Raw genomic sequence first — 15,287 nt, forward strand, 5'->3', positions numbered from 1 at the left:
ACATTAAATTTCCCCTTGAAGAAACCTTGAAGCTGACGAGAAAAACTAATGTGTTCCTATTGTGACTTTGCAGCTTGAAGACACACAAACTGAAAGATTCCTGCTCACAATGCTCTAAGAAGACATGAAATTATGCTAATGAACTCTTTAGTTTTTCAGTCTTAGTTTACATTATTTATTACAAGTACTTGACAAAATACATACAATTTAAAGCGAATTAAAAAAAAAAACCTGAATCAGTCGATGTGTACTTGAAATGGAGTGGGAAGAACAGAACTTATTGAATCCCACCTGTCGTTCACCTCTGTAGTGGTTCAAACAGCAAAACATATCCATAAACCAACCAAAGTGTACATGAAAAAAAAATGGAACAAGGTGTAATGCTCATGGTGGCGGAACCACAGGCAAATCACAAAAACAACATGACATGGGTTTGGTGGGGAGGCAGAACCGGGTGTCATCAGCGAAGCAGTGAAAGTGGATCCCAAATTAATAGAAAAAGTTACCAAGTGGAAGAAGATAGATGTTGAAGAGGAGGGGCCCCAGGATGGAGCCCTGGGGTACACCAGAAATGACGGGGGAGGGCTGTGAGGTGGAGGATTTGAGCTAGATGAACTGACTACAGCCTGAGAGGCAGGAATGAAACCAGTGAAGCGGGCAGTGAGCAGTACCGATGGAGGAGAGTCTACTGAGGAGGATGAGATGAGATCGTGTCAAAGAACGCACTCAGAACAAGAAGGATGAGGAAAGTAAACCTGAATCAGCTGCTTTGAGAAGGTCATTAGTGATCTTGAGGAGAGCTGTCTCAGTGCTGCAGCGATGACAGAAATGGTGAATAATTATGAATAATTGAGAATTATTATTATTACAGTAATTATTGCAATATTACAGTGTTAATATACTCTGTCAGTATGTTTTGAACAGATCACTTATTTATTTAAAAGTGCAAATTGGCTTTATTTTGAAAGCTGTTGTGATGAATATTCAGACTGTTCCAGAGTCTCACTTCAAAACGAAGACACATTTTTTGCAAATGGTATGGAATTTAGGCACAGTGAATTTTCCACATCCTCTCAGGTTATGCCTTTTTTTCTTTGTTTGTTTTCAAAAAGCTGAATCTTACTTGTCAATATATAATATCGATTTAACAGCTCTTAGTTTTGATTTTTATGAAAATAATTCATATTTTAAACATGCTGTGAATACAGTAGTACTTCCAAACCTCTCTGCGATTGACTCATGTTTCAGTTGCTATGTGAGGTAATTGTACCTATACTGCATGTGATAAAACTTCCATTGCGCTATTCAGTGTAAAGAGACAAACAGTTTGGGTACTTTCGACTCACTTTGCCCTCTGAATGATCAATTTAAAGGTGTAATACAACATTTTGATTTCCGGGTGGATCACCTAAATAATTGGTGGGTCTGTTTGTCAATCATTCTGACGAGCTGCTTTCGTAAGGCGGTTCTACGTGTTTGCACCCAATCAGCTTCTCTCTTTTGCGCATTCAGAGTGTTTATGTAGCCGGTGAGCTTCTGAGCTCGTACCTACCGATGGCGAGTCTGACATAATGAAACTGTAACTGTTTCGGAAAAAAAAAGCTTTATTTATGAGCGAGGCGGATCGCAGAAACTGTACAGAGCCGTGCACGCCGGAGAAGAGGAGATCGCGCTCGTACACTTCCGCGTTTTCTGGGAGAAGCAGGAGAGCCGGGGGGATGGTCTGGCGCATGCGCGTTGTTCAAAAAGTGAGTAACAGACGTGGGGCTTCGTCTTTTCGAGAAAATGTTGTATTCCACCTTTAACCTGATGTGCTTTAACTGCAATTTGTATTTTTTCTGTTTTTTTTTTTTTTAAAGAATATTGCACAAAATCGTGATATTATTTGATTGTGACATTTCGTGAGGTCCATGCCAATACACACCCGTAGTTTATATTGACTGGTGGTGATTGGTGATGTTTAATGATAAAAACAGATCAGGCAGTTTGATTGACAGGACAGATGATCAGAGGAGCAGAGTTTTTACCACCATCATTAAGACAAGGACCGAAGAATGGTAGGAGTTTGTCAGTGAAGCAGCAGCCAGTGTAGGAGTAGATCAGAGCTGCAGCATTTACATCATAAAAAGAGACCAGACCCTCCTCATAATCCACAAACACCCCCACCTTCTCAGGAACAGACTTCAGAGAGAGATCAACATCAGTATGGTTCTCACAAGCGAAGCACGCATTTCCATTTCTCAGCTTTATTGTCCAGAAACCTTCATCAGGGCTCATTGTGATCTCTCCCTTCCTGTTGATGGACTCTTTGCTCACTCCTAAATTCCATTTGGTCTTTCCTTTAACCTGAACCTCAAAGTAAAATTTACCTGAAGAGAAACTCTGCTTTCCTAAAACATTAACAGAAACAGAAAATCGCTCTGGGTTGTTGGGAAGATCTTTTCTCATATCGCCATCACTCACTTGTTTTCCATCATCAGACAGGATGAGATCAGGATGAGCTGTAACAGGATCAAGAGTCACATCCACTGCAAACTGCTGCTTCCTCTTCAGATCAGCCTCAAACAGCTTCTTCTTCTCAGTCTTAAACAGCTTCTTCATCTCTTTGCTGAGAGTCTCCTCCAGCTGAGCCACAGCTCTCACCACAGTCCCCTCATATGATGATGGACGGACGCTGACCTCTGTCCAGTCCTTGGTGGGTGGAGCAGCTTTCAGGGAGGAGAAGCCTTGGAGGAGGTGGAGGTGGTCTTCAGAGAGGAAGAGCTGCTTCACCTCTGAGCTCCTCTTCATCAGCTCACTGATCTCCTCTTCCAGATCTCTGATGAGACCTTCAGCCTGTTTCTCTCTGGTTTCCTCTTCCTCCTCCATCCTCTCCATCAGCTGCTTCAGGCCTCTCTCAACACACTCCTTCAGAGCAGTGAACACCTCAACACCTTCTGCTTTCTCTCTGTCTGCAGCAGCTTTACTCCTCTTCACACACTCTCTGATCTCCTTGATCTTCACTCGTCTCTCCTGGATCATCTGCTGCATCTCAGCCTCTGTCTTCCTCAGCTTCTTCTTCTTTCCTTCACATTCTTCACTCAGAGGAACAACCTCGTGATTCTTGTGCTCTAAAACAGAGCACAGTGCACAGACATATGTCTGCTCTCTCTGACAGAACAGCTCCAGAGGTTTATGGTGCTTCAGACACATCCTGCCTTCCAGGTTCTCCACAGGCTCCATCAGCTGATGTTTCTTCAGGCCTGACACTGTCAGATGAGGCTCCAGATGAGTCTGACAGTAGGAGACCAGGCACACCAGGCAGGACTTGAGGGCCTTCACTTTGGTTCCAGTGCAGATGTCACAGGGAACTTCTCCTGGTTTGGCAGCTTGTTGCTCTGATCTGCTGCTGGCTTTGTGTTTACCTTCATGTCTGAACTGAGCAACAACCCCAGAGAAGGATGTGTTGATGTAGAGTTCAGGTCTTGTTCTGAACTGTTTTTTACACAGGGGACAGTCACAGATGGCCTTGGAGTTCCAGTGCTGAATGATGCACATGTAACAGAAGTTGTGTCCACATGGTGTGGTGACTGGATCAGTGAACACTTCCAGACAGATGGAGCACAGCAACTGATCTTCAAAGAAATGGCCACTGGGAGCAGACATCTTCAAACACTGCGGACAACATTTGTTGAAGAGACTGTCAAAGATTTCAATAGTGAACAATTCCACTGTTTTATATTACGTATTTAATCTGATTATTGTCAATCACTGATCCTAACACAAACTGAATTGAACATTAATGTCAGACTGGGACTTGAACCTGAAAGTCATTTTTCACCCTGTTGGCACTCCCAAGCTGAAAGCTCAATTTTATTGAGTTATAATCATGCTTGGAGTGACCTTTTCCCTCTATAAATCCAACTGTGACATGGCGTTCAAAGTCTACCAAGCTATAAAAACCAGATATGACAAGCTTTGTAAACAAGGAGCTTGAATGTTTTTCATAAATTGCAAACTAATTTCTTTCACTAATCAACAAAACGCATCATTGTGTTCATTCATTTTTTATACATCATTGTTATATCGTAATCACAGATTAAATATAATAGTTTTTTCACACACACCCCGAAAAGGACCTGAGAAGTGGACTTGTCTGGACAAAAATGGATATTTCTTCACCTTCTTCATCAGTTTCCTGAGAGTCAGTATCAATGTGATCAGCTGTACTCACCAGTGTTGGAGTCAGTGTCTGTGAAATTCCAGATGAGCTCAGGTTAGATTTCTTCACAGAGAAACACAGAGACGTGTCTGAACTACAGCTCTGACTTTATCTTTCACTCCCGCAGTGTGACGTTGGATTTCTAATATCTCTTCCTCTTCCTCCTGCGACTGCAGCTTGGTTAGTCAGTATTTGTTTCCTCCGTCAGCTTCAGGACTGCTGTCACATAACATTTGCTGATATGGTGACCTTCAAGCCAGTTACTGTCAGGGCCGAGTCTAGACAGGCACATATGAAACAGAAGTGGAAAAGTGACGACGGAGACAGGAAACGGGTGGGGGTGGAGCTCTGGATCACTGCTTTTGTCATGTATTTTGATTGTACTTTGTCAGTCCTCTACCCTAAAACCTGTCTAACCTGGGTGTCCCACCTAAAGGCTGCTGTTGCTCTTAAAGGTGCTGTAGGCAGGATTTTGCTAGTCACTGCTAATTTTTCTGTGTTTTCTTTGGATTTGGATTCGTTGGAGTATCCATTGATAATCCTTTAGGAGTGTAGCATAATTGCACTACTGCGAGGGCGCAGCGTTTCCATCTGTCTCTGTTCTGAGCTGAAAAGGATTCTCGACAGCTCCAGGTATCTTTGACCAATCAGAAGAGCCCATGAGGCTCTAACCGTGATTGGTTGAAGGGCGTTCGTCGCACGTTCTTGTGGGAGGGGCTTAACTTGTGTAAGAGCGTGATGTCAGAGAAAACAGGACAGGATTGGCTGTGCTGGGTTTCAAATCGCCATCTTAGATGGGTCAAATCGCCATCTTGCTTAGGTAAGCCTAAGCAAGATGGCGGAGATGCGGAATCCTGCCTACAGCACCTTTAAGTTCTATGAAACTTGAAGACAGGGGTTTTCCACAGTAAGGTGGCTATCCCTCAGGGAGAAATCTGAAGAATAAAACAAGTCAGAATATGACAACTAAATGGATGGATGGACCATCCAACTTAATTGGATGGTCCACCCATCCATCCATTCATTCATTCATTTTCAGCCACTTATCCAGGATTGGGTCATGGGGGCAGCAGTTAAAGCAGGGATGCCCAAACTTCCCTGGCCCCAGACACTTCCTTCAGCTCTTCCGGGGGGATCCCGAGACATTCTCAAGCCAGCCCAGAGACATGGTCTCTCCAGTGTGTCCTGGTTCTTCCCTGGGGCCTCATTCCAGTGGGACATGCCCGGAACACCTCCCAAGGGTATACCTCAGCTGGCTCCTCTCAATGTGGTGGAGTAGCAGCTCTACTCCAACCGTGTCCTTTCGGTCATGACTCAAAGGTCATGACCATAGGTGAGGGTAGGAGCAAAGATTGACCGGTAAATCGAGAATTTTGCCTTTCGGCTCAGCTCCGTCTTCACTTGATGCTACACCGATCCACCTGTCAATCTCATGCTCCAACCATCCCCCACTCGAGAACAAAACCCCAAGATGCTTGAACTCCACCAATTGGGGCAGGTTCTCTCTATCAAACTGGAGAGGGCAGATCACCTTCTTCTGGTTGAAAACCATGGCCTCGGATTTGGAGGTGCTGATCCTCTTCCCCTTTGTTTCACACTTGGCTGCAAACCACTCCAAACCAGGATCGATGAAACCAACAGGACAGCATCATCTGTAAAAAGCAGAGATGAAATTCTTTGGCGCCCAAACTGAACCCCTTCCCACCCCCAGCTGAGCCTAGAAATTGTGTTCATAAAACTTATGTACAGAACTGGTGGGAAAGGGCAGCCCTACCGGAGTTCAACATGCACCAGAACAGGTTTAACTTACTGCCGCAATGGGGTACCAGACTCCTACTTCCGTCATAAAGACACTGGACGGCCCTTAACAAGGGGCCCCAGACTCTTTACCCCAGGAGGGACATACTGGAATGCATTCTCCAAATCCACAAAACACATGCGGACTGGTTGGGTGAACTCCAACAAGCCCTCGAGCACCAGTGTTACTCGACCAGGACGAAATCGTATGTTCCCCCTGGATCCAAGTTTTGACTATCATTCGAATCCTCCAATTCAGTAGTCTGGAGCAGACTTTCCTAGGGAGGCTAAGGAGTGTGATCCCCCTATAATTGGAGCCCGCCCCCCAGTACCCCTTTTCAAAAAGGGGAACCACCACCCTTTTCTGCCAATCCAGAGGCACTATCCCCTATCATAACTCATTGTTACAGAGATGTGTCAACCAAGACAGGCGCTAAAAATCCAGAGACTTAAGGTAGTCAGGGCAAATCTCATGCACTCCCGGTGCCTTGCCACTGAGCAGCTTACCAACCACCTCAGAGACTTCAACTTGGGTGATGGACGAGTCCACCTCTGAGACCTCAGCCTCTACTTCCTCCATAGAAGACTTGGCGACAAGATTGAGGAGGTCCTTCCACCGTTCGATAATATCCTCCGTTGAGCTCAGCAGCAATCCACCTTGAATGTAATCAGTGTTGGTGGATATAGTGTTCGCTTTCCCCTCCTGAGACGCCGAATGGTTTGGCAGAATTTCTTCAAGGCCGACTGGATAGTCCTTCTCCATGGCCTCCTTGAACTCCTCCTTGACCAGAGTTTGTGCCTCCACAACCGCTCAAGCTGCAGTTCGCTTGGCCTGCCAGCCGCTTCGGGAATCCACCACCTGGTTCTAGAGTTGCCACCATGGCAGAAACCGGAGCCCTTACGACCACAGCTCCAAGCAGCTGCCGGTACCTCTCAGCCTCCCTCACAAGCTCAGTTTCCTTTCCCCTCAATGAGGTGACACTCCATGTCCCTAGAGCAAGTCTCTGTGGCCAAGAATTGGCTCCCTGGGCACCCTGCCATCGGCTGCCACCCAATTCACGAAGACTGGAGTGGCAGGGTTCATGTTAACTAAGGATTCACCGCATGACTTTTTTAGGGCCAATGCCGATTATTGCTACTTATGGAAACGGATAACCGATATGTCGAACCGATATTCATTTGCAGTAAAAATGAACATTTTGGCATCAAAATTTAGCTGTGGGTGGGACATTGTTACACAGCCCAGAGTAGTGACTTCAGGCAAAGAGAGATGTGATGTGCTCAGTGGAAAACACTTCTTCTACATTCATTATACTTCGGCCTTTTGTTTTTGTTCAGTTTGTAATGTTGTGATTACTTTATTATTATTATTGTTATTATTATTATTACTATCTGATATATTTAATTATATTTATCTCACACACACACACACACACACACACACTCACAATAATGCAGTCATATCTCATCTATAACTTTCCCAAAACTCCAATATTCAACTGTCTGTCGCTGCTGATAACACAACTCTGTCCTTCATTTCCTTGTATTTTGTCCCCTGTATGTCCATGTATTGTAGGAATAAAAAAAAGAAAAAAAGAATAAAATAAACAATGGAGAATCCTGGTTGAACTGAAGATGTAGGCTACTGTAATGCAAAAAAATATGTTAAAATCCAACTTTCCGGAAGTACAGTCAGTCACGTCTTGTCGATTAGTCGATTGACTGTTCCATTACAGATTTTGTAACTAATTAGATTAAAAATTATAATCGAGTCACACCCCTAATGTTTTTAATAGTGAATCACCTGATTTCCTGTCATGTGGTGGGTCATATGACCTTTTCTTTTAAAAGGTGATTGAGCACCTGGTGTGGTTTCACAAGCCTTGAGGAAGACTTTAGAGTACAAACGTGTTGCTGTCACACCCTGTGCCCCTGCGTCCTCGTGGAGGCGCTGCGGTCCTGTTCTGTTTGTCTGCCCTCATGTTCTCCTGCCTGGTCACCTGCCTGCTCCTCTTGTTCTCCTGTCAAGTCACCTGCCCTCATGTTCTCCCGCCTCGTTTACTCCCTAATGTGCCTCACCTGCCCTGCCATGTATTTAAGTCCTGTGCTCCAGGTGTGTCTTGTCGGCTCCTTGTGGGTCTGTCTGTGTGCCTCCATGTCCCTGCCTGCACCTCCGCTCCGTTTGCCTTTTTGTTCCTGAGTTCCCGATTTGCCTTGAGTTCTGGATTCCCTTGTTTTGGAAAATAAAGACTTTTTTTTTTACCCCGCCTGGCTGCCTGCGCCTGGGTCCTTCTCCCCCGCACCCGTGACAGTAGCCTCCTGTAGATAAGGTTGTTTCTCTATGACTGAACTACATTCGTTGTGTTTGTGTTTGTTCTATATTCTTAAAGATTGTAAAACTTTATTCCCAACCGAGAGGCTGAGGATAGAAGGGCAACTTCAGGTAGAAGAAGTACAGGAGTCAAACAGGCCACATTTAAAGTGGTAGTTTTCAAAAACTACTCCAACACCTTTCGATCTTCTTCACGTAAGTTTTCCTTCCTACAGCACTACATTTCTAAAAACTGACTTCACTGCTTTTGCACATTAACTCTTCATATGTTTTTCTGCCTTGTTTACAGAAGTGCACCCTTCAAGATTATGGTGCCTCTTCACCTTCACCTTCCCTCTTAAAGGTTTCCACCTCCGCGTTAGTGAAGGGGAATTTGTTCAGCCTCTTAAGAACTTGGTGCAAAATATGCCTGAGTCTTTTGAACTCTGCCGAGTGAATGGGCAACATCACGTCTTGCTATTAACGGTGAAAACCCCTGCAGAAATAAAGAGGTTGCGAAGTTTAAACTGATCTGCCCTGTATATCAGGTAATTAGTATATTATATTAGTATGTTTAGTTTATTGATTTATTTGACAGGGACCATGTACAAATCATAGATCGTTAATATAATGGATAGAGCTTTCGTGATGTCACCCATTGCGTTCCCAAATGCCGTTCTGCAGACTTCAGCGAGTCCAGCAGGACGTCTCCATATTGAAAATTTGAAACTGCATGTAAATGTGATTGGTCCAGCCCGTCACGTGACCACATCACGAGGACAGAGGAGGCGCTGTGATAGGGCGATTTATGCAAAAAAAATCAACAGATGATTTATCTGAAAATCAGAGTCTGGTGAGGGCAGCACGGTTATAGAAACTAGTGATAGAGACCAAAACATGTTCTGAAACCGGGTGCTTTATGTTTATTTTCACTCTGAAAATCGGCATTTTTGAATGGGTTCCAATGAGACCAAGGCTCTTTTTGAAACCAGCATCATCGCCCCCTGCTGGAATTTCCCAGGAATTACAGCTTTTTTGCACTTCCGCATTATCTTCATGTTTTATGAGCGGAGGTTGGCACTTGGTACAAATACATTAATCTTTCAATAGAAAAGATGCTTTGTACCAGATTTAGCAAATGCTAGTTTCCATCTGCAGTCCCTGGGCAGGTTCACAACAATCACAATGCAATTATCTTACTGTTTATGTTAAAAACTATTACAAAACACAATGCATTAGCTCGTTTAAAATTAATATACATCAGTGTCAAATCCTATATACAAAATCAACCGGACTGATGCTGACACAGTTGGTTATCAAGAATATATTTCTTTAGATTTCTAGAAAAAATATTTAAATCTACAGAACATTTCAGACTGTCTGGAAGCTGATTCCATTGTTTAATGGTTTTGAATGAAAAAGCTGTTTGAGCAAAGGCAGAGGATCTTTTTGAGACAGCACAGTTTCTGTGAACTGTGGATCGAGATGTTCGGGTTGTTTGCTCAGAGTCAAGTTGAACAAATTTTTTAAATTGAGGTGGAGGAATAATTATTGACAATTTTAAAGATATTTCTTAAAGCTCGTGTCCGGAGTTTTCGTTTGTTTCCAATGTATGTATCATTTTTTAACAGAACTTAAATGTGTCAGTCTGGTTCGATACTATAATATAATATTAGCATAAAGCAATAAAAAAAATTATTTATGAGCCCCGCCTTCATCTAATAGACCCCCGTGTTATCCAAAAAAGCGCCGGTCAGCTTTAGCCCATAGATTTCGAGCTTCCGCCTTGCCATGCTGTCAATCACCGTGTGCACGCAGCCAGAGAGCACGCGCACTCCCCCAGGCAGCGGCACGCAGCAGCCACCTGGCTTTACCTGTTTTGTTTGAGAGCATCATGGAGCAACTTCCAGAAAAGTTACCAGTCCCATGGCTTGTCAGGCCCAGCAGGACTACTAAACCCAAAAAAAGTCCGGGGACAAAGCTTCTCGACAAACGTCTCCGTGACTGCAATCGAGTATATCTTGGGGATGCCTTTCAACGATGGTGTGACTTTTGCATGTTGAAGAGGATCAAAACGGACGCTTCTTTGGTGACATTTCTTTTGGACAGGTAAAATGTACAAATTATCAATGAAATGTGTGAATGTAAGTTTGATAAACAGTGTCAATATTGACAGATCTAGCGTAAAAAAGGCCAGCCCACCAAACTCTAAAGAACCTCTTTTGCGAGTTTGATAATTTGCCTGCTGTGTACTTTGCTCGATTACTGAATACTTTGATTACGGAATTATTTTGTAGCTTATCAACATTTATACTTGACTGACTGGACTTGATGGCCTCTGTGGTCTAAAAATCCATGTAATTCTCAAATTGTGCTGCAGGATTTTTTTTTTCGAGCTTGGAAATATTCCACTTAAGATGCTGTAGTATGTCTAAATATATACTATATGTTTTATGCACTAAATATATGTACTAAATTCATTTTATGTATATAATTAGTAATCATAGTGTTGCTTTTATGCCATATTAGCTATGACGGAGAGTCTGGGGCTTCCACATCAACCCCTTTGAAAAGGAACCCAAAAAATTGAGACTGCCTACGCCAGCACTGTCAAGTATTCACAGAGAGTCATTGTCTGAGAGGTATGTGTCATAATTAGATTTACTAAAACTCACTTTATACTTGCAAAATAATCATTCGGGATACACTTTCTGCTAAACTTAAGTTTATTTGCACTGACAACCACTAACAAGTACAGAGATTTGGTTTCCAATCAATAGGCACAAAAAACCTCTCAAACCAGTTCTTGTACAACTGAGAAATAGGAGCATATAATTGGCAACCCCTCCCTCTAGAACTGCCACCTTATCGTGGTGGGGGAGTTTGAGAGCCCGCATGATCCCAGGAGCTATGTTGCCGGGGGGCTTTATGCCCCCCAGTAGGGTCTCCCATGGCAAACAGGTCCTGGGTGATGGGTCAGACTGAGAGCAGTTCGAAAGCCCTTATGAGAAGAGAGACAGCAAAGGTCGTTACGTCGCCCGGTATGGCACAGCCGGGGCCCCACCCTGGAGCCAGGCCTGGGGTTGGGGCTCGTAAGTGAGCGCCTGGTGGCCGGGCCTTTGCCCACGGGGCCCGGCCGGGCTCAGCCCAAAGGGACGACGTGGGCCTGACCTCCGGTGGGCTCACCACCCACCGAGGGAACCATAGGGGCCGGGTGCAGTGTGGACTGGGTGGCAGCTGACGGCAGGGTGCCCGGCGACTCAATCCTCAGACACAGAGACTAGCTCTGGGGACATGGAATGTCAGCTCGTTGGCAGGGAAGGAGCCCGAGCTTGTGAGGGAGGTTGAGAGGTACCGGCTAGATATAGTCGGGCTCACCTCCACACACAGCCTGGGCTCTGGAACCCAACCTCTCGAGAAGGGCTGGACTCTACACTTCTCTGGCGTTGCCCGCGGTGAGAGGCGGCGGGCTGGTGTGGGTTTGCTTATAGCCCCACAGCTCAGCCGCCATGTGTTGGAGTTCACCCCAGTGAACGAGAGGGTCGCATCCCTGCGCCTTCGGGTCGAGGTAGGTGCCTCACTGTTGTTTCGGCTTATGGGCCGAACAGCAGTGCAGAGTAGCCGGCCTTTTTGGAGTCCTTGGGAGGGGTGCTGGACAGTGCTCCGACTGGGGACTCCATTGTTCTACTGGGGGACTTCAACGCCCACGTGGGCAGCGACAGTGAGACCTGGAAGGGGGTGATTGGATCGCATGGCCTCTCTGATCTGAACCCAAGTGGTGCTCTGTTATTGGACTTCTGTGCTAGTCACAGTTTGTCCATAACGAACACCATGTTCGAGCACAGGGGTGTCCATAAGTGCACTTGGCACCAGGACACCCTAGGTCGGAGGTCGATGATCGACTTTGTGATCGTGTCATCTGACCTCCGGCCGTGTGTTTTGGACACTCGGGTGAAGAGAGGGGCAGAGCTGTCGACCGATCACCACCTGGTGGTGAGTTGGATTTGCTGGCGGAGGAGGAAACCGGACAGACTTGGCAGACCCAAATGCGTTGTGAGGGTCTTTGGGGAACATCAGGTGGAACCCTCTGTCAACGGTTCTCAACTTCCACCTCCAGGAGAGCTTCTCCAAGATCCCAAGGCAGGCTGGGGACATAAAGCCTGAGTGGACCATGTTCTCCACCTCCATTGTCGAAGCAGCTGCTCGGAGCTGTGGTCATAAGGTCTCCGGTGCCTGCCGTGGCGGCAACCCCCGAACCCGGTGGTGGACACCGGAAGTAAGGGCTGCCGTCAAGCTGAAGAAGAAGTCCTATCGAGCCTTGTTGGCTCGTGGGACTCCAGAAGCAGCTGGCGGGTACGGGCAGGCCGAGAGAACTGCAGCCCGAGCAGTTGTGGAGGCAAAAACTTGGGTCTGGGAGGAGTTCGGGGAGGCCATGGAGGAGGACTACCGGTCGGCCTCGAAGAAATTCTGGCAAACCATCCGGCGCCTCAGGAGGGGAAAGCAGGTCTCCGCCAACACTGTTTACAGTGGAGGTGGAGAGTTGCTGACCTCATCTGGGGATATCATAGGACGGTGGAAGGAACACTTCGAGGACCTCCTCAATCCCGTTGCCACGTCTTCCCTGGAGGAAGCAGAGGCTGAGGTCTCAGAGGTGGACTCTCCCATCACCCAAGTCGAAGTCACCGAGGTGGTTGGTAAGCCCCTCGGTGGCAAGGCACCGGGGGTGGATGAGATTCGCCCCGAGTACCTTAAGTCTCTGGATGTGCAGGGACTGTCTTGGTTGACAAGTCTCTGCAACATCGTGTGGCGGTCGGGGACAGTGCCTCTGGATTGGCAGACTGGGGTGGTGGTCTCCCTGTTTAAAAAGGGGGACCGGAGGGTGTGCTCCAACTATAGGGCGATCACACTCCTCAGCCTCCCTGGGAAAGTGTATTCCAGGGTACTGGAGAGGAGGATCCGACCGATAGTCGAACCTCGGATCCAGGAGGAACAATGCGGTTTTCATCCTGGTCGCGGAACAGTGGACCAGCTCTATATCCTCCATAGGGTGCTTGAGGGTTCGTGGGAGTTTGCCCAACCAGTTCACATGTGTTTTGTGGACTTGGAGAAGGCGTTCGACCGCATCCCTCGTGGTATCTTGTGGGGGGTGCTCCAGGAATACAGAGTCCGGGGCCCCTTGTAAAGGGCCGTCCGGTCTCTGTATGACCGGAGTAGGAGTCTGGTCAGCATTGCCGGCAGTAAGTCGGACCTGTTCCCGGTGAATGTAGGACTCCGGCAGGGCTGACCTTTGTTTCCGGTCCTGTTTATAATCTTTATTGACAGAATTTCTAGGTGCAGCCAGGGGCTGGAGGGGGTCCAGTTCGGGGACCACAGGATTTCATCTGTGCTTTTTGCAGATAATGTTGTCCTGTTGGCCTCATCGAACCCTGCCCCCAGACCTGCCCCCTCCAGGTCGGTGGAGAGACCCTGGCCCAAATGGAGGAGTTTAAGTATCTTGGGGTCTTGTTCACAAGTGGGGGATGGATGGAGCGTGAGATTGACAGGCAGATTGGTGCAGCGGCTGCAGTGATGCAGTCGTATCGGTCCGTTGTGGTGAAGAAGGAGCTGAGTCGAAACACAAAGCTCTTGATTTACAGGTCAATCTACGTTCCTACCCTCACCTATGGTCATGAACTTTGGGTCATGATCGAAAGGACAAGATCCCGGATACAAGCGGCTGAAATGAGCTTCCTCCGTAGAGTGGCTGGGCGCTCCCTTAGAGAAAGGGTGAGGAGCTCAGTCACCAGGGAGTAGCTTGGAGTAGAGCCGCTACTCCTCCGCATCGAGAGGGGCCAGCTGAGGTGGCTCGGGCACCTCTTTAGGATGCCTCCTGGACGTCTCCCTCGGGAGGTGTTCCGTGCACGTCCCACCGGGAGGAGACCCCGGGGAAGACCCAGGACGCGCTGGAGAGACTATGTCTCTCGGCTGGCCTGGGAACGCCTTGGGATCCTCCCAGAGGAGCTGGAGGAAGTGTCTGGGGACAGGGAAGTCTGGGCATCTCTGCTGAGACTGCTGCCCCCGCGACCCGGCCCCGGATAAGGGGCTGAAAATGGATGGATGGATGGAAGTTGCTGAAGTGTTTTGGTGAAATCCTCTGCTGCTGCATAACAATGTTTTTCATTTACTGTTTCAGACCAATTACTCTGTCTTATTTCATTATTAAAAACCTCAATTTTTTCTTGGAATATAGGAGACATGCTCATTAGAATCAATTTTATGTAAGTTTCTGTAACGTGTTTTGGATAATTTTCTTGCAACTAAACATTAAATTATGGTGAGAGAGACCAGTTATTAAATTCTAAATTTTAGTGATCTGATCTATGTTTGTGAAAAAAAAGGTCTATGAGTGTTTGAGATGTCTTAGTAATTCGAGTTGCTTTTTCTGTCAGTTGAGTAAGATTAAATTTCTGGGTAATTTCTTATAGCTTTTTTCTACCATTTCTGTCAAACCAGTTTATATTAAAATCCCCCATCAGGAGAATCTCTTTCGCATCACACTTCTTGAGCATGTCAGTAAAATGATTAAAAAATAGATAATTAGTTGATAGAGGCCTATACAATACTATCACAGCAAAAGACATTTCAGGAGACAATCTAATTTTTATCCCCATACATTCCAACACATCTCCCACTGCTTCAATTTGTGTGCACTGAAAACTGTCCTTAACATAGATCATGACTCCGCCCCCCTTGTCATGCCCACGGTCACGTCTATGAATATTATAAACTGGAATGTGGATAACAGTATTTGAGAGAGAAGGTTTCAGCCAAGTCTCGGAAAAAAAATTATCTAATGGCGTATCACTCGGTTGGTTGGGAAACTGGAAATGTACTGCGGACAAAATTGCGAACCTGTAGATACCTAAAGAAATGATTTTTAGGAAGTGAATAAGAGTTGGAGAGCTGCTGAAATGATGCAAATATCTTGTTAGTATACAA

At 46.2% G+C, this 15,287-nt stretch overlaps 1 protein-coding gene across 1 annotated transcript; it reads right to left on the reverse strand.

Annotated features, from left to right (window-relative positions):
* Nucleotides 1-1,977: 1,977 nt before the first annotated feature.
* LOC115399476 (E3 ubiquitin-protein ligase TRIM39-like) lies at nucleotides 1,978-11,693 on the reverse strand. The gene is made up of 2 exons (XM_030106877.1): nucleotides 11,688-11,693; nucleotides 1,978-3,645 (listed from the first exon to the last, which is right to left on the reverse strand). Exon 2 carries the CDS (start codon nucleotides 3,643-3,645, stop codon nucleotides 1,978-1,980), a length of 1,668 nt encoding a protein of 555 aa, XP_029962737.1. The 5' UTR covers nucleotides 11,688-11,693.
* Between the last annotated feature and the right edge of the window lie 3,594 nt (nucleotides 11,694-15,287).

This window comes from Salarias fasciatus, chromosome 13 (assembly GCF_902148845.1).
Source record: "Salarias fasciatus chromosome 13, fSalaFa1.1, whole genome shotgun sequence".
Lineage (NCBI taxonomy): Eukaryota > Metazoa > Chordata > Actinopteri > Blenniiformes > Blenniidae > Salarias > Salarias fasciatus.